We start from the raw sequence: 21,185 nt of genomic DNA, 5'->3' as shown, positions 1-21,185 counted from the left end.
AAGATTTTGGTCCATTTATTAGCATTGACATGATACTCAACCCCAACTCAGTCTATTTTTATCTCCGGTAAGTTGCTATTTATTTATTTATTTATTTATTTACTTATTTTTTTCAGTCGTCGACCCGGAAAAATGATCTTTTGATGAATCGGAACTGTCAATAAGTGATTTTTTTCATTTTGGGCCAGATAGAAATATAACTTTTAGGGAGAAGAGGCATTTTGCGGATCCTGAACGATCTTTAATTGTTTCCATTTTTCTGCCGGTGTTTTATAAATTTTATTATTTAGTCTCCCGCGAGAGCATTTACAAAGCATTTATGTTTTTATGAATAGTTAATTTCCCAAGACGCTTTGATCACAAATGAGTTACTCCCGGTGCCGAGGTCGAGAGTCAGAGCGTCACCGCTGCAAATTGACCAGAAATATATGAGGTGACAACCGGGTGGAGAGGAAATCTTTCTTATCCCTTTTGTCTTTCTTTTTACGCAAGCAGATGTTACATCACTTTGGCACAAGCCCTGAGCATGAGTATGGGAGCATGTCCCACGGGCCCGGCAGGTACTGGGAAGACAGAAACTACGAAAGACATGGGGAAAACCCTTGGGAAATACGTTGTTGTTTTCAACTGTTCCGATCAAATGGATTACAGAGGCCTGGGGAGAATCTTCAAAGGTAACTCATAGTCTCTGGAATTTCTGATATCTACTATAATAAACTGCTCAAATACTCATCTTTTCAGTAGCAACTGTTGTTAGGTAAAGGAAAATATATGCCAATACGAAAGAAAACTGATTTACCTACAATCATTTGTGAAAGTAAAAAAAATAAAAATAGATAAATAGAAAAAAAAGATGAATGGATCAATACACAGATATGTCCAACACTGTGGCTTGTGACGTTATCAAACATCAGTTATCATACATGACCAAGTCATCTTATCATTTTTTGCATGGTATGCTTAACATCTTCCACTGCTTTTAAAATGAGTATGCAGTAAGGATTCAGTAAGATTTTTACCTTGAGAATATGTAGTAGTACTTAGACGAATGTTGTTCCAGGATTAGCGCAGTCAGGATCATGGGGCTGTTTTGACGAGTTCAACCGCATCGAACTGCCGGTGCTATCAGTTGCTGCTCAGCAAATTGCTGTCATTCATCATTGTAAGAAAGAAAGGAGGAAAAGCTTCGTATTCACTGATGGTGACGTCATCAACATGAACCCCGAATTCGGCATCTTTCTGACAATGGTAATTTTCTGCTTCTCATAATAAGCCTGGTGTCAAATTTGTTTGTAGGGTATTTTGGGAATAGTCTAGTTATTGTTTTCTTAAAAACTTTTATACTGACGCTTTAATTATTGATTTACCATGGTAACCCTGTACCGTGTCTGAGTGGGGAACTAAATGCCATTACACTGCGTCGCGGGCCGTAAATTTTGGCAAAAATATTAATCTTCCACTTGTGAACAAATTCTTAGTTTTACAACCTTCAATACGTTAGCAGCGTTTGACTTACTAAAACAACCAACAGATATTTATATGCAGTGTCGCATCTCCCTTAAATCTCACAGAATGTTACATGCATTCTCATACGCACTGACACATACACACAAACACACCCGCAGACACACTGTATATATATATATATATAGATATATATATTTATATATATATAGATATATATATATATATATATATATATATACATATATATATATATATATATAATATATATATGTATATAATATATATATATATATATTGTGTGTGTGTGTGAGTGTGTGAATAACTTGATTACGAAATATATAAAACGTGAGAATGAAAACACGAGAACTGCTGAGATCTTTTGGTCTTAACGACCCTTTACTTAAGGCGTAGACTGATCAGAACAAAGAAAACACAGTACAGGTAAGCATAATCAAACGAACATTGATATAGCCCGTGGGCTATATTAGATATTTTAAAAGCAGCCACCTACACGTGGTCCCAGGTAATTTAGTCAGAAAACAATACATTTTGAAAACAAATAGGCATATACGACCGGGCAGTACAAAGTTAGTAAAATCAGTGTTACCTTAAGTAAAGGGTCGTTAAAACCGAAAGATCTCTGCAGTTCTCGTTTTCATTTTCCTCCGTGGTATTCAACTAGCTATCGTATAATTTCATGCTCTTGCATTTCGATCTAAGGCTTTGTAGTGACAGCTTAACAAAAATTGAGGTTCTTACAATCATACATACTGTATTATTCCTGAAATAAGGGTCGGAAACTTGCAGTGCTTCGAAGAGGCCAAAGTTTAGATTTTTATATCTGTACCTTAATCCCAGAGGATGGTTCTCTTTTGAATAGCAGTAATAAGAATCGATAGCCCAATGGTTTTGAACGTCGACTGGAAGTCGTTAGTGCTCACTCGAGTCACTGAGGTACCAATCCATTCTTCACTCATAATTCTCCTTCAGTGATATTCCCGAACTAACGCGAATCAGATATCAAACGACCTTTATAGCTTAGTGTTTGTATATAAAAGCTCACGGTGATGAGATAAAAAGTACCATAAGTACCAATCGGCTGTCATGGTGGGGGGTGGGTTGATGCCGACGCTAAGTACAAATCCTCGCAATCTATGGGTGTAATACTGCGGAGTCAGCATTAGTCTGTTTAACTTGATGTTTTATCATTGGGCAATACATTTCCTGTCATTTTCTTTTTATAATATCCGATCATCTCTTACATCAACGTATCCGGAGAAAACAGTTTTCGTAGGAAAAAAAGCAAGAGTTAATGCTGCAAATTTGCAATATCATACGATTAATATATACAGCTTATATTGAATTTTTATATGCATAACACATAAGGTGAAAGATGTGCAAGATTAACCCTGACCTAATTATATGCATAAAAATGCCAAAATGGGTACTATGTGTAGTAAGTGCATTTCGTAACGTTCTTTTTCAGTGACTTGCCTTTCAGATTGAATCTTGTCTGTACGAACATGTCCCTGTGGAGCGTGATGTTACAGAAAATCCTTTCTCTGATTTACCAATGCTTTCTTGATACTCTGCAGTTAATTGTTCTTCCATTTAAAGACAATGTTTTTATATGGCAGGTAAATTCGATATGTAAAAAAGAATGTGTTTAAGGTACTAAACAAACACACACACACACACACACACACACACACACACACACACACACACACACATATATATATATATATATATATATATATATATATATATATATATATATATATATATATATATATATATATCTATATATATATATATCTAGATCTAGATATACAGATATATATATATATATACAATATATATTCATATATCTATATCATATATTATCTACATACATATATAATAACATAGATATATATGTATAATCTATCTATATATAGTATAAATATATATATTCTATAATATTACATATCTATTATATATATATATATAGTATGTTATGTATGTATGTATGTAATGTATGTATATTATATATATGTTGTTATTTTTTTCTTAAATTTAATTTTAAGGATGCATAAGTTCCAAACAACGATACATTTCTTGAAACCTGAGTCTTTTCTAAATCTATAACATATGGTAACATATACTGACTGCATTTTTATTACCGCATAATGAGTTAATAGGGATAAGATTCCCTTTTTAACAGATTTGTACCACTGTATATGTTGTCCTTGACTTCTGAATCTTATCTTAATAGTTCTTCTTCTATTATTTCCTTGGCAGAATATTGGAACCAACAAAGGCAAGGTAATAATTAACGATTCTCGTATATCTGAGAAATTTTCAATTGTCTCATTTTCTTTCCATGAAAAGCGGAACATTCTTGCACATTTTTATAGTCTGTTTTTATCTGCTTCTATTAAAGAAAACTCAACCTGTAATGTATATAAATGCATTATTGTTATTTTTTTAATCACAAGAATTGTATATAAATTGTACGTTTGTGAAATGTATGGACGAGACACTACTCTCACGATAAAAAATAAATACATCGGAACTTTCCTTCAGTTAGTTCATTATTGTTCTCGTCATATAAAAACACACCCTAATCTTTATACCGACGTTTCCTGACGCCATATATTTTACGTTTAACAGGGGAGGTGCTTCGATCCTTATCAGGTAAAACTCACAAATAATTTAATACCATTTCATTTTTTTTTCTTCTCCATCACTTCTTCAGATAAATGTTGCACTGATTTCAGGTACATGGTAATAATCACCATTTTGTAAATAACATCACATAAAGCATGCAAGAATATTTTAGTAAGAAATACCTGTCTTTTGCAACCATGCATATTGATTTTAGAAAGGTATTTGTTTTCATTTACCTTTTTGTGCCATCGTTAAACTTCTCACTCAGGAAATTTCCATTCTAACTATTATTTTTTTACTTGCGCCATTCATAGAAGTAAGTCTCACTTACTTAATATAATGTTTTTGTGACATGGTCTGTTTAATATTACATATACAAATCTTTCGTTAGTTATGTTTAAACAGCAGGAATTTCAGGTGACCAACTCTTAGAAATACCATTGTCATTTTCATTTTTTTTTTCAGACCAAAGGACGTAACATTTAAATTAATAATGCCTTGAGCGATTTCTTAATAGTACTCCTTCTTTGATGAGAAACAGTTACTCGGCATAGTATATATATATATATGTATATGCAACGTAGAGGATGTAAACTTCTCTCTTCTGAATTTCACATTTTGACAAAAATTTTAACCTTTTTTGGCTTTGGTGTTTTTATTCTCGTAAAGGAATTGAAATCTTTATTAGTAAAACGTTCCTTTTTAACAGGAAAAAGGGCACAATGCATTTATCAATACTGCAGATAGTGTTAATATTACCAAAGGAAAGAAATAAATCGTTGATTCTTAGAAAAAATTTGCTAGGAGGAGCAATATTCGTAAACACACGAATTAAAACATTTTTGCTCTCTTCATAAAAGCAATGTGTGCTGCTCTATACTTTCAGGCATAGATAGGATAGATAGGATGTTCGCTCAGATACGGGTGAAACCAACATGCACGATACTTTCGTCTGGTTATTTATTAACCCTATATAACAGACCACTGGAAATTTAAGAGTAAGAGAACATTAATAAGATTATTAGATACCCTTCATCTAACATATAAATTCAGGAATAGGAACAATATTGTCAGGCTGTAATGATCAAACTAGTGCAGTGACAAAATTTTTTTATTATTATTTAAACTCATTGAAAAAAATTTAAACTTGTCATTCATGATTCTTTTCGTACGGAAGAAATCTTATCAACTTTAAAGGCAAGACTTTCTTTTCAACTTTGGCACCGTGTATAAGAAATCGAAAGATCTCTATTGAATCTGTTTTGGTTGGCTATAATTAGTTATCCACGTTATTGCATAAATATGTAATTTAAGTCCTTCAGACATTCACTGTTTTACAATATTCATCAAACATGAGGATTTTCCTTGTACAAGAAAATCAAAACAATTCATATGATGAAGAGAATTTAACCAAGGAGACACTGAGAATTGAAGGTAATCAGTTCCTGTTAACTGAGAATAACATTTAGCAGACTGATGACCATACACCGAATTTTCTGTCTTTCTTTTTAATTTCTTTATAACCTGCGCATAAATAACTATAAGAAATTTGTAACCTATTCAAATATTTTTTTTTATATGGGTTCAGTTGTGGAAATTTGTCTATTCTAGTCTTGCCAATAACCCACTCACCCTTATAACTTACATCCTTGTACTTACACAGTAGATTATATGTACAGTTTATTTCTTTATATATTATATATATATATATATATATATATATATATATATATATATATTGTACCTAGAGACTCTCCTAAGAGTTCGAGCTTTTTGTACATAAAATGGCCAGCTTTTGAATGAAAAGAGAGATATAGGATTAGACATCCTCTCTTGACCACTTTTTCTACTTATCCTTTTTCCTTGCTTATTATAATTATTATATTATTATTATGTTGTATATATGTACAGGAAATCTACGTTGTTGTAATAACATTCTCTCAAATTCTTATAGGTTGGCTATAATGCATCGTCGAGGAGCCTTGAGTATTTCGTGGTAGTCTTGTAGCTCTAAAAGAAAAACTTGATGTACTGTACACAACTTTTTTCTGTGGAATGTGACCCATTGCACTGGTAAACCCAGTATTCTCTTCGATTTATTTTTTCAGTCAGTAGCAAACATATAATGTGTGCAAAAGTTACTGTGCATCAATAATGATTTTTAAAGTTGTAGGCTAATACAGTTTACAGATCCCAGAGATGTTTCACTCTTACCTCTTCACTTGTTGACACTGCTCATGAGTTAGAAAACCATAATCGAGTACTTGAAAAGAACATTGACCACTTCCTGATAGGTGAAGATTCAAATAATCCATTTTACTCGTGACGCAGTTGAACTTGCATGGCAAGAGATAATAAGTCTTGAAGCAAAATCACCTGTGACGCACAGTAACCGCAAACACACTCTCTGTAAATATTATACCTTTCTCAAATCCTTTCGCCCTTACAAGAGTTCGAACTGCCCTTCGGACTGTTACGGGTAGTGTAATTCTCGTGATACCGAGCAAAAGCTGCTTACGACTCACATCTCGATTTTCACTGTTGAATGACAGAACTTGGGTTATCATGGTCGTCAAGAGCTTCCGGAGAACTTGAAGATCCAGTTTCGCAACGTAGCCATGATGGTCCCCGATCGGCAGATCATCATTCGCGTCAAACTTGCTTCCTGCGGGTTCTTAGAAAACATTACGCTGGCTCGGAAATTCTTCACCCTCTATAAGTTATGCGAAGAACAGCTCACGAAACAGGTATTATCATAACTAATCTTATTGTGTGTATTATATAGTAATATATATCTAATATATATATAGATATATATATATATATATATATATATAATATAATATCATATACAATAAATAATAGATATATATATATATATATATATAATACATATATATATATATGATCTAATATACCATCTATATAATATTATAATATATATATATATATATATATTATATATATGTGTGTGTGTGTGTGTGTGTGTGTGCGTTCCCTTTTCACCTTTGATTTTTGTCGTCTTTGTCATGGTAATGTTACACCGGACATTGAATCCATTCTCTTTTAATAGCAGAGATGTTTGGCAAATTTATTTTAGCTTTATTGATCTCGTCATTTATCATTTACCAAGATGTGGTAAGGGTGATAGTTTAACAATGATTTGTTATAAAAAAGATCATAAGAATAAAAACTTGACATATCTTAAGCATTGGATAAATAAATAAGATTACAGAGGTGGTATGGGCAAGTGTTGAAGATGAATGGCGAGGAGAGAGTGAAGAGGACTTAGGAGGAGGAACCTGTTAGAGGAAAAAGATCGAGAGGGAGACAGAGAATTAGATGGCGAGATAAAGTGAAGGAAGATATGAAGAGAAGAGGTTTGGTGGAGGATGATGCCTATGATAGAAGGGGAGGGAGTGGAGAAGGCACATCAGGTAACGGACCCCTTAATGTAGGGTTAACGGTGGGAAAGAAGGTACTTTTGATGATTTTCTTTGTTATGGAGTAAGTGCAATATCTTTGGTTTTGGCCGATGATACTTGAAACGAAAGTTCAAATATGTGCAAATACAACTCAAGCTAGTGATTAAATAACTACTGCAAAGATTTAGTAGGGGATTTGGGTCCTGCAGGAGTGGATGTTATCGATCAATATTAGGCATTTTTGTTTCGTTTCAGTAATCCGATATAAAGGCAACACGTTTCTGACTTTCATTACCTTTTATGACCACTAAAAACGATGCCTTGCAAAGCTGGATAAGAGAGTAGCAGGAATATCTTGAATGGGGTAGTATGAAGGCAAGATCGAGTAGAGGTAAGGCTAAGTCATTCAGTAAGCATGAGGGGGATAGGATATTCATACAAGATAGAAGAGGCCTACTGTCCATTTCAGAACCAATGTGGCATCGTTTTGCAGGAATATCTTCAAGGCTTTTAGTCGGACAGCGATGACATTCTCCCAAAACATTTACAACACCCCCACCGCAATTTATAATGTTATAGAAGTTAGACAAATCTATGTACTTCAGGAGTTTACTCGTCTGATTTTAGTTGTAATCAGTCAGGAACCAAACACCTGATCACAGGCTCCGGTAAGTCGCTTACTGCCCTTCCTTTATCAGCCCCCCCCCCCCCCCCCCCAAAAAAAAGCAAGCTCCCAATCCTTTTATCCCGCCTCTCCCCCGCTTACCCCATCCTCCTCTTCCCCCTCCATTTCTCAGAATTCTCTCTCTCTCCTCTCTCTCTCTCTCTCTCTCTCTCTCTCTCTCTCTCAGTTGCACACAGGGAGATAATAGATTCTTACACATAGTTATTCTATAGTACCTTTGTTTAATAGTTTAAGAATAGAAATGTTTGGTATAATAATGAATTGGTATTTAATGTACATGACTGTTATGGTTCGGTAGGCAGTTTTGAATAGTAAATTTTTTGAGCAATTTGCTATAAATGTTCACCGGCATGCAATTGCAAAATGTGGTTTATCGCTGGGTACTGAAGGTGTGCTACAATCACACTTCCAATGGCCAATTTGCATATGTGCCCAAATATGTGCAAATGTGTAATTACACTCCGAATTTCTAATATGTTCAGCCAAGAAAGGAAAGCTGGCGCACTGAAAATAAGTCTTAACAGGTCATTATCAACCATGACACTTTTTATGTATAGCCTTATGCAAGCAATTGCAAAACAATGATAATTGTTTAGTGAAATTATAGTGATAGCTATCATCAAACCCAAGTGTTCCTAAGTAATTTGTTTTTACCCCTAATCTACTTTACATTTGTGAAGGTGCGTTCGGCGAACTATGAAGTTTGAGGAGGATTATAGGTCCTCTGACAATACCTATGACAAAATGGAACTTGTCATTGTCGCTTCTGATGTGATGGTGAGGATGAGCTATCACTCGACAGCGATGACAATAAAAATAAATCTATGAATTCTTGTGTGTATCATAATCTATTAATTTTAGAAGTAACATTAATTATTTCATTATTTTACTGACCCCATCTAATTGAAGAATAATTATGCCCATTGCCCTATCTGTCTCATCACATTATACGAACAGTTGAATAACAGGTACAGAAAAACGACCATACTCATACTTACAATCTAAGATCAAAATATATATTTTCCCGTGACAATTCCTAGACAAAACAGTAGAATGAGGTTGAACATCATAGTGGAGCTCATTACCAAAAACCAGTCAGTACAATGTTGGGATATGCACATTTCATTTATATAATGTGGCAAAATCATGCGATATACTAATGTACAATGTATGTATTTATATTTTCCAGTTGTATTGTGTAATTCAGACGAGAGAGAGAAGGGGTGGAAGGGATGGGTTTGCGAAGGGGATGGTGGGAGCTTGTCGGTAAGGAATGGAGGGAACTGATGAAGGAAGGGCAGTAAGTCGACTTATCGTAGCCTGCGTTCAGGCGCTTCGGTTCTGACCAACTACAACTTTAAATCATAAGAGTAAACTCCTAAAGTATATAAATTTGACTAGCTCCTATAACATTATTAATTACGGCTGGGTGTTGCAAACATTGTCTGAAGTGGTAGTAGCTTGAAAATAGTTAGAAATTTTGATTGTTTTGGATTTACTTTAAGTGAAGAGGGAGAGGATGAAGCTAAGGATAAAAACAGGATGAAAGAAGCTCCAGGGGAATAGCAGGGAAAGGCAGGAGTAGTATGTGAGAAAAGAATGCGAAATAAATGACTTGCGTACATTCTGTCTTCCCCAATGGGCCATTATGGGGACCATTTATCAGTTTGTCTTTAAGAAAGGTCAAGCATTTGTGTGTGTAAATCTGTATTAATATGATAAAACACGACTAATAGTGGATGATGTAAATGACACCCTCTTTAATGCCAAATGGGTTCATTGATCTAATCAAAAACATGACAAATAAAACCTCGAATTTCATATTTGTTCTCATGGTGAGGTTTTCATGATGCTTTCTGTAGCCGATCTGATGTAACTTTCTCTGCCAGTCAACTGATAAGGATTAGGTTTCCTAACACATTTTTGTTGTTGTTCCTCAAACTAATACTGTTACTACTATTGCTCAAGATGCTAACTAAATAAAATAGCATTAATTTTTTTTTAATGAACAGTTAAATTTTATTAAGAGCTTATCACAATGGTTTTTACTTTTCAAGCCATGCAGTTCTGGCATTACATTATAAAAAAAACTAATACCTTAGAAGGATAGGTACCTATATACTGCTTTTATTCGCATGTATTTGTGAAACTAAAGACTATATACAAAGGTGTAACATACATTTGTAAGAATACTTATGGGAAAGCTAGCACGCCTATTAAAATGTTCATCACCCACCCAAAACCTCTGTACACTATGATAAGATGAATTTCCATTTCCCTAACGTTTAAGGTCCACTACGACTTCGGATTACGGAACATTCTATCAGTTCTCCGGACTCTCGGAGCCTCTAAAAGAGCGAATCCCAAGGATTCAGAGGCGACGATCGTCATGAGAGTCCTCAGGGACATGAACCTTTCAAAGCTTGTCGGTAAGTTGAATGTTTAGTTTTAATATAAGATTACAGTTGACGATCAAAGCTCTGTTGTATGTTCGAATTCTAACTTTTAGAACGTTTATGATCATCCTCACGAATATTATATTTAATAACGAATCCCAGTACACCTTCGAGCTAGTCATTGGGATATCAACGGCCAGTATGCAAGTAAATCAATCATGGTCATAGCAAGGATAGTGTCTCCTTACATACTGTTTCTTTCCTTACTCATTTTCCTTCATTTTCGTAGGATAATTGTGTCTCCTTTATCCCAGTTTCAGTTTCCTTCTTTACCCATTATTCCTTCATTTATGTTAGGTAATAGTGTCTGCCTATCCCCAATTCTTTCCTTACTCATTTTCCTTCACATATGTTAAGTAATAGCGTTTCCCAATCCCCGTTTACTTTCTTACTCATTTTCCTTCATTTACGTTGGGTAAGAGCTTCTCTCTTATCCGCGCTTCTTTCCCTACTTATTTGCCTTCATTTATGTTGGGTAATAGTGTCTACCTACCCCGTTTCTTTCCTTACTCATTTTGCTTCATTTAGGTATATTTGATAATAGCGTCTCCTTAATCCCATTTCTTTCCTTACTCATTATTAGGTATAAAAGTGGCTTCAATTTCACTGTCAATTGATGGTCAGAAGGTATATGTCATACAGTGACACGTCACTTAATGTAAAATTAACTCCAAATTTTGACATTGAATGAAATATGATTTATATCTATAAAATAGTACATTTTCTCGTCTTTTTGTTTACAGATCAAGATGAACCTTTATTCATGTCCCTTATTGACGATTTGTTTCCAAATATGGCTCAAGAAAAAGGTTATTATAACCAGCTGACAACAAATATAGCGGAGGTTGTCGCCGAAATGGGATTAATCAACCATCCTCCTTGGACATTGAAGCTTGTACAGGTAGTTTTATATTTAGCATTTATTGCAGTTTGTTTTTACGTATTTATTTATTTATCTATTCATTTTGCTTTGTCAGTTTACCTCCATGCATAATACCGTATGCAGAGTAGAGATATGTTCTTAACTCACAGTGAGGGAGAACCCATGACTAAAATGAAAGGTACCGTTGTCGGGTACCGCCATAATAAACATCAAATTTTCTAAGATATTATTCCTGAATTGGTTATTAAAACTTTTTGTAGTCAAAGAGTACGAATTTTAGAAGTGAGCTGTTAAAACTAAAGAAAAACCTTCGACGTTAACAATTATTTCAATTCTTTCTCTCTACGTACACCTCAACCACCTCCCTTCACAAATCGGCGTTAGTCTTCCGATTACAAAATACACTTGGTAAAATAAGACTGTCGATATATTCTTGTCAACTACGTAATCGGAAGTCAGAATACTTCCGTCATTTTGGCATTGCAGTTCGTGAATTACTCTTATTTTCATTTCCATTCCTTTGCATTTTATTTATTTCCCCGGCCAGGTTAGATATCACCTCTATCTAATTTTCAGGAATGCTAGCTAATACCTGTGTTATTTTAGTAATGTAGGGTACTTTTATATTTGTCCTTTTTCAGCTGTCACCTTTGTAATGGCATTATTATTCTTTCATCTTTATTGATTTGAAGGCCGCCAGTGTATTGTAGTCTTTTTGTATTTTATTGTAGATTGTATATTCTCTGGATTCTTCTCAAGTCTCAGGAGGCTTAGAAAGACACAGCGAAGTTTTTAGTTTTTCTTACTTCATTCACACCAGCGATACATACACAAGTATAAGAAAACATACAAATTTAGTTTGTCTTGAGGGTAGAGGAGAAGTGTTAATGTTTGAAGCCTTTCTTCCCCACGGCTGGTAAGGCATACAACCTCACCATATGGATGTTCTGTTGCTTCTCGCAACTCTTTCTCTCTTTTTTTATTATTTCCTCTCTCTCTCTCTCTCTCTCTCAGACACAAAATGAATAATTATGATGAAGAAGACACAAATAAATAATTATGATGAAGGAAGAACAAATATTATGGAAAAGTTGGATTTTTTAATGTCAGAATTTCTGGAAATGAAAAAAAGAACAACATACCAGAACAGGAAAGAGACATGGGAAAATCCTTATTATTACCAATATTAAATGAAGGAGAAAACACGCAAACCATCATAGTGATGAATGCGCAGGGTTTAGTTACGAGTAGCTCAAAAAGAAAAATAGAGTACTTAGAAGAACTAACCCAAATTGAAAAGAAAATAGATATAATGAATATAAGTGAAACCTGGTATTCCCAAGAGACTGGGAATGATGATCAAATAAAAGGGTTCCAAACTTATAGATCAGATAGAAAAAATAGGAATCAAGGGGGAACCGCAATATATGGGAAAGACAAAAAACAAGGAAAAATATATGAGAAATATAGTAACTCAGAATGTGAACTAATAGCGGTAGAATTTGAATCTGAAAAATTAATGAACATAGTAATATATAGACCTCCTAATACTAAAGAGTTTGACTTAATAATAGAAAAATTGGATGATATATGTAGAAATCACAAGGACTGGACTATTCTCCTATCTGGAGACTTCAACTTTCCTTTCGTAGACTGGAAAGAACGAATAGGAGATTGTGGATGTAGTTATACATATAAAAAAGAGAGTAATAGTAGTGCAGAAGATAAGAGGCAATTCGAAAAGCTATTAGATATGCTACTAGAATACAACATTCAACAAATAAATCACCTGCCAACAAGAAAGGAAAATACTTTAGACCTAGTATTTGTGAACGAGATGAATTATGTTAAAGAAATAATAGTTTATAATGCGAGTATCTCAGACCATAATGTCATAGAATTAACAGTCCATTCCAAAGCAAGTGAAAACAGAGATAAGCAAGAAATGAAAAAGTGGGAAGGATATGGAAAATACAACTTCTACAGTAAAAATATAAAATGGTCAGAAATAAATGAAGAATTAAACAAAGATTGGGATAACATTTTCGTAAGTGATGACATAAAGGTAAATACGGAGATATTATATAAAATATTAGAGAAAATAGTGGATAAATATATACCGAAGAAGAAAAGTAACATCAGTCATGCATACCAAGAGACAGAAGGATCTTGTTCCAGAAAATCAGAAAGTGGAAAAAAGGTCTTGCAAAAGAAAAAAATGCATGGAAAGTTATAGAACTAAAAAGTAAGATAGAAAATGCAGAACAAAAGATTATACAATCAAAAGAAAATGAAAAACGGGACTTGGAAGAAAAAACCCTATTAAATATCAAGCAAAATCCCAAACTATTATACTCATATGCGAAGAAGATGAATAAAAGAAGAATAGAAATAGGCCCTCTAAGAATTGAAGGGAGATTAACGAATGAAAAAAAGGAAATTTGCAACATACTGGCAGAACGATATAAGAGAGAATTCACCCCTAGAATAGATAATGAAGATAATGATATAGAAGTAAGGGATGAAAATAGTGAATATTTAGCTGACATAGATATTAATGAAGCTGATATTGTGCAGGCTATTAATGAAATTAAAAATGGAGCTGCTGCAGGGCCGGATGGAGTGCCTGCTATTTTGTTAAAGAAAGTAGTTCATTCTATCGCAAAGCCACTTGCAATACTATTAAGACAAAGTGTAGATACAGGAAAGATTTATGATGAGCACAAATTAGCATATATTACCCCTACTTTCAAAAGTGGATCAAGACTAGAGGCAAGTAATTATAGGCCTGTGAGTCTAACATCACATATTATGAAAGTGTATGAAAGGGTAATGAAGAAAAATATTATGAAACATTTAATAAAAAATAATTTGTTTAATGAAGGACAACATGGTTTCGTACCCGGAAAAAGTACACAAACCCAACTGTTAGTCCACCGTGAGAACATATTCAAAAATATGAAAAGCGGAAATGAAACAGATGTCGTTTATTTAGACTTTGCAAAAGCTTTTGACAAAGTAGACCATAATATATTAGCGAAGAAAATTAGAAAACACAAAATCATGGATAAAGTAGGAAGATGGTTAAAAGAATTTTTACACAACAGAAAACAGATAGTTATTGCAAACGACGAGAAATCGGATGAAGCCAAGGTAATATCCGGTGTGCCGCAAGGTACGGTGTTAGCAGCAATACTGTTTGTTATTATGATTGAAGACATAGACAGTAATGTTAAGGATTCGGTAGTGAGTAGTTTCGCAGATGACACAAGAATAAGTAGAGAAATTACTTGTGATGAAGATAGGAACGCTCTACAAAGAGACCTTAACAAAGTATATGATTGGGCAGAGGTAAATAGGATGGTATTTAACTCTGATAAATTTGAATCAATAAATTATGGAGACAGAGAAAGAAAGCTATTTGCATATAGGGGACCTAATAATGAGACAATCACAAATAAGGAAGCAGTTAAAGACCTTGGTGTGATGATGAATAGGAACATGTTATGCAATGATCAAATAGCAATTCTGTTGGCAAAATGTAAAGCAAAAATGGGAATGTTGTTACGGCACTTCAAAACAAGAAAAGCTGAACACATGATTATGCTTTATAAAACATATGTTCGTAGTCCACTTGAATATTGCAATATGATATGGTACCCACACTATCAAAAGGATATTGCACAAATAGAGAGTGTACAAAGGTCCTTTACAGCTAGAATAGAAGAAGTTAAAGACCTTGACTACTGGGAAAGACTACAATCCTTAAAATTATATAGTCTAGAAAGGAGAAGAGAACGCTACATGATAATTCAGGCATGGAAACAGATAGAAGGAATAGCAGAAAATATCATGGAACTAAAAATATCAGAAAGAGCAAGCAGAGGTAGATTAATAATGCCCAAAACTATACCAGGAAAAATAAGGAAAGCATACAGGACATTAATCCACTACGCACCAGCATCGATAATGCAGCGTCTATTCAATGCGTTGCCAGCTCATCTGAGGAATATATCAGGAGTGAGCGTAGATGTGTTTAAGAATAAGCTCGACAAATATCTAAACTGCATCCCAGACCATCCAAGATTGGAAGATGCAAAATATACCGGAAGATGTACTAGCAACTCTCTGGTAGACATTAGAGGTGCCTCACACTGAGGGACCTGGGGCAACCCGAACAAGATGTAAGGTCTGTAAGGTAAGGTCTACCCTTCTGTCTATATGTTATCTTATACTTGTGTATGTATCGCTAGTGTGAATGAAGTAAGAAAAATTTCTCTGTGTCTTTCTAAGCCTCCTGAGACTTGAAAAGTATCCAGAGAATATACAGTCTCCACATTGGAACTAATATCATTTCATGTATGTTAACTGAAGGGGAATTTTTGAGTTGACAATAAATTCGCCCTCTCGTAGATTCAAACCAGCGGACAGAGGAGAAATCAGGACTTCAGTAAAGTTACCTACTTGGCCAACAAGTGAGGTTGCCCGAGTCGGTAACTTCACTGAAATACTGATTTCTCCACTGTCGACTGGTTCGAATCCGTGTGAGGAGAAATGAATATATCTTCATGTATGTCAACTGAAAGGGAATTTTTTAGTTGAGCATAATTTCTCCTCACACGGTTTCGAGCCAGTCGACAGTGGAGAAATCAATACTTCAGTGAAGTTACCGACTCGGCCAACCTCACTTGCTGGCCAAGTAGGTAACATTACTGAGGTCCTGATTTCTCCTCTGTCCGCTGGTTCGAATGCACGTAAGGACGAATTTATTGTCAACTCAAAAATTCCCCTTCAGTTAACATACATGTAATTATATTTGTTCCAAGCTGGAGAGCGAATTGGATATTAAAGGACACACACACACACACACATATAAATATATATATATATATATATATATATATATATATATATATAATATATATATATTGCTACTTTCAAAATGCATATATCCCCTTTGTGACTGTATAAAAATGTTATGTAGAATTGTGCAACATTTTTTCAGATTCCTAGATAGCTTAGAGATAGGATGTTTTAAATGTGTTTTCAGATTTCGCATTACATATTGTAAAAGAATACATATATAACATAGAACGTAAAAAGAGAGAGATTTTCTTTGTCCGTTCGACACTACGATTGTTTCCTTATTATGTCAACACTTTGAGATTAGAGGGTCTGCGAGATCCGTTTGCTTTCCTCATCTGTCAACGCGTTTGATAAGCGAGCTCAAATCTTCATTTGTGTTTTGGGAATCTGTCATCGTATGTGATAAGCCTTCTGCTCCGTGTCGATCGAATAGAGTACGTGTTTTTTTTTTAACACAATCGTCTCATACGTGTATGTCTTTGATCAAAGCCACGTGGAGGTTACACATTTTGTGAGTAAGATTGGGTAAGATTTCGAAGCTTCTAGAAGCATTATTGTCTCAAAACGTTTTGTGTCATCTCCTCAGTCCAGTTTCTGCAAAGGAAGAGAATTCATTACATCTTAGAACAGCGAGGCTATCACATCTCCCTCTTTCTCTCTCTCCCGCGACATCCTTGAGATTATATTAACGTAACGTAAATTGGTCACTCGTAACTTGTGAGAATTTCGTATTTGATATTTCTTAGAGTTTATTTAGTGTTTTTTTGTGGAATCTGAACAAACATTGTTTCGTAACGGCGCCTGGTTTTTGGTAAAGTGAAAGAAGCCTGCAGCAAAGAAAGAAGTTGGTATACCAAGGTAAAGTGTGTTATATTTTTATTAGTTGCAACTAATAACTAATAATGGATAGGAACTGTGGTTAACTAATAACTAATATCTAATGGTTATGATGGTTTGGTAAGAAACTAATACCTGATAGGAATAGTGGTTAAGTGTTAACTAATAACAGATGGTTACGAAGGTTTGGTAAAAACTGATGGTTACAATGTTTTGAGTGAAAAAGATTTACACTTTTACACATTGCTAATTTTTGTGTTTTGTGTTTGTTCCATTGTTTGTGCACTTGTTCATTTTCTTATTGAAGTGTGCCTTTTTTATTTTATATTTTCATTTGCATTCACAATTTAATTGACTTAGTTATTTTCATTGCTTAATCATTGCACATTTAATTAAATTTAACACTTGTGAATTAATTTGCATTTACTTAGAATTCTTTTCAAGTTTTATTATTGTTTAGCACTTGTGAATTAATTTCTAATTTTCAATTATTGCCAAACACTTTTGAATTTCAATTGAATTAATTTTCTTGAATTTTGTGATAAATTAATTTTGATTTAATTTGACTTAATTGATTCAAGAATTAATTATACTTTACATTGTTTTCAAGTAATAGTAATTTTCCCTGATATTGTGAATTTTACTTATAAATTTTGAGTTTCATAATAAATTTTTGTATTTAAAATTCTTATAAGTATTTCATTTCTAACCAGTATATTTGCATTTGATTATATTTATGTTAGGTAGAAACATAGAGTGGTGATTAATCTGCTTTCCTTCAATTTACTTGAAGTGACTTAGAACCAGGGAAGTACTTAGACTTCTGAAATCAGGGAAATACTTAGACTTTCAAAGTTGTTGATGGAGTGATGCCCTTTGATTAATCTAATTACTTACAAGATTACCTCACACTTGTTTTGATGAGCTCAGTCTGATTTTCTGCAATACTAGTAAGTTGTTAAGGGATCACTGTTGCCTTTAGAGTATTCAGTCGTTTAGTACCTGTTATGAGGGTTCAGGTGTCTGGCTTTTGGTGAGGTAATAATTGATGAATGGTAACCAGATACTTGGAACTTCGTAGTAATATATATATATATATATATATATATATATATATATATATATATGTGTGTGTGTGTGTGTGTGTGTGTGTGTGTAATCAGAAAACATCTAGTAATCTGTCCTACTTATCGAGCTAGAGAATAAATTCTGAAACGTGAGAGAAGAAACAACCTGGTATCGATGACAAAAATGCCATGAGAAGTATCTACCATACTTGGCAGTAATACAAGGAAAGTGAGTTCTGTGATCAGCCGGTTATCATAACAATATCTACCAATTCACGCAATGTATGTTACTATGCCTTATCCAATCGGGTTGCGTCCTCTGAGTTTCTCTTTTTTTTCTCAAGTCAAAACTTTTGTACCTAAGAAAAAATGATTAATCGAAAAACTATTCCTCTTTCTTCCTTCAAGCTTTATGAAACCCAGAGAGTTCGACACGGGATGATGACGCTGGGTCCAAGTGGAGCGGGAAAGACAAAATGTATTCAAGTCCTGATGAAAGCGCTGACCAAATTGGGAAAACCTCACAGGTATTCACTACAACTGTATTTGCATAACTTAGTACATTATCATACTTATGAGTTTATTTATTAGTTTTGATACTGATGTCATGTTTTTAATTTTAATTCTTTAGGAAGACATGGAGCTGAACCTTATGCCTCATCACAGTTAGAAATATTGCATAATACTTTCACTCAAATATTCGGGGCCTGAGGTCAGATTTTCTAGATCTACAGAACTGTGTCCATGACTACGATTTGATACTTATATCTGAGGTTTTTGTAAATAGTAATTAGTCAAAGTTTGAGTTTTTAATGCTTGGTTTTGATAGCCCTGACGTTATTTATATTCGTAACATTCCACATGTGCAAGGTATGGCTGCATACACTAAGTCTAGACAAACTCTTTATCATCAGAAAAATTTGTATTGTAGCAACCATAAAGTTTTTTTTCCAGTAAGTTCCACATTGTTTACATATTTGTTGTTAACCGTAATCCTATATATGTCTGTCTTTTGGAAAGGATTAATCACAATATTCAAAAGCTTCATTCATTATTGTGGAGACTGTAATGCAAAGCATAGATAGTAAGTGGCTAGATTCAAATTCCACAGATCAACATGGCAGGTCTGCCCTTGAATTCTGGTACTAGATTAGACCTCATATTCATCGGTGTTCCAGTTATTGTGAAGTCCTAGGTCTGTGAATATATTGGCACTTCTGATCATTACAACATTGAGATAGACATATCTGTTAATCAGTATATTCCTAATTCGACTATTGGAAAAGCAGTCTGGTTGAAATCCAGAACCAATTGAGATCTTATTATTGAAGCTAGTCAGGCACTTAATATTACAGATGCTATATTAAATACTGATCACCATAAGTAGTTGAATAAAATGCTGATGGCTTTTAAAATAGATATATTCCTAGAAAGGTCATCAAATTTAGGACAAATGACCAGACATGGTTTGAAGATATATGTAGACGAGCCTACCATGACAAAGAGACCAAATTCAACCCCTGGAGACGAAATCGTTCCAATGGAAATTACGCTACTTTTGGTGAGTCTCACCAAGCTGCGAATTGAACTTACCATACAGCAGAGAGAAATTACAATAACTCCTTGAAGGGGAAACTTGAACGAATTACTCAGCCTCATCTGTGGTTGACCAAATTGATATCATCTATCTTTGGGCCATGCTTATATTTCATCCCACCTCTAATAACAGATGATGGTAGATTGGTTACAGGCCCTTGGGAAAAGACTGAAGTGCTTCATCTAGCTTTTGAAACTAAACTAAACTTTTTATTCTGAACCTCCTCTTACAAAATTTGCATTTTGCTCCAGGAATGTTAAGAAAATTCTTTGTTTTTGAAAAAATATCTAGTATGTCATCTCCTAAGTTTAGTAGATTCTATAGATCATTATTTCGACATAGCATCTTTACAGATGAGCACATGCTTAGTAATACAATGCCTGTTCCAAGAAGTGGCATTCTGCAGACTGTATTAAGTACAGGCCAATATTTATTCTCCAGCTGTTCTTAAAAGTTGATTAAAAATTGTTTTCAAGCCACCATATAAGTATGTGGAATCTAAAGAATTGTTAGCTAGTAGTGTAATATGTATACAGGACTCAGTAGCTACCTGTGATGCTCTTTTATACTTAATATGCCATTTGCAAGGGAACCTTGATGAGGGTTTTGAGTGCAGAGTAATTCAAAAAGATTTTACTGCTACTTTTAATTTAGTAATTACAGGGCACTTATCTATAAACTTCAGAATCTTGGAATGGGTGGATATGCTTTAGGATTACTTCAAGATTTCCTTATAGGCAGACAACAGCGAGTTGTTGTAGACAGGATCTTTAGTGAACCAAACCCTATTATGTCTAGAGTTTCACAAGTCAGTGTTTGGTCCACTGTTAATTTTAATGTATACGAGTGATATGGTTGTTGGCCTGAAAAAAAAAGATTGTTCAGTATGCAGACGATGCGACACTTGTAGGCATAGTAAAGCCCCCACTTATGAGAAATAAAGCTGCCTTCAGCCTCAATCGGGACATGAACTGGATCAGGGAATGGTGTAGTCGGTGAGGTGTGAGGCTAAACTCTAGTGAAACGAAAACATTTGATTAGCAGGTCTTGTACTGATTTCTCACCCCATCTTCCCCCTTAGTCGGATGGAACTTTCCCGATTGAGTCTGAAGCTTTAACCATTATAGGTTTAACTTTTGACTCACATTCAACTTTTGAGAAACTCCTAATGAAATTTTCAACAAATGCCGCACGAAAGTTAGCTATTGTTCGCAAGACCTCACATATTTGTAACAGTGATAAAATCAATG

At 34.2% G+C, this 21,185-nt stretch overlaps 1 protein-coding gene across 1 annotated transcript in view; it reads left to right on the top strand.

Moving 5' to 3' along the window:
* The window catches only part of LOC135212841 (dynein axonemal heavy chain 5-like), a 281,888-nt gene that overhangs the window by 130,477 nt on the left and 130,226 nt on the right, over window positions 1-21,185 (top strand). The window contains 6 exon segments of the mRNA XM_064246609.1: window positions 496-674; window positions 1,061-1,248; window positions 6,672-6,866; window positions 10,520-10,658; window positions 11,429-11,586; window positions 18,747-18,865. Coding sequence (XP_064102679.1) covers window positions 496-674; window positions 1,061-1,248; window positions 6,672-6,866; window positions 10,520-10,658; window positions 11,429-11,586; window positions 18,747-18,865 — 978 coding nt within the window.

The sequence above is a fragment of the Macrobrachium nipponense genome, chromosome 41 (genome assembly GCF_015104395.2).
Source record: "Macrobrachium nipponense isolate FS-2020 chromosome 41, ASM1510439v2, whole genome shotgun sequence".
In the NCBI taxonomy this organism is placed as follows: Eukaryota; Metazoa; Arthropoda; class Malacostraca; order Decapoda; family Palaemonidae; genus Macrobrachium; species Macrobrachium nipponense.
Note: the sequence above shows the minus strand (reverse complement) of the source record. Positions and strands in the feature narration are given on the sequence as shown.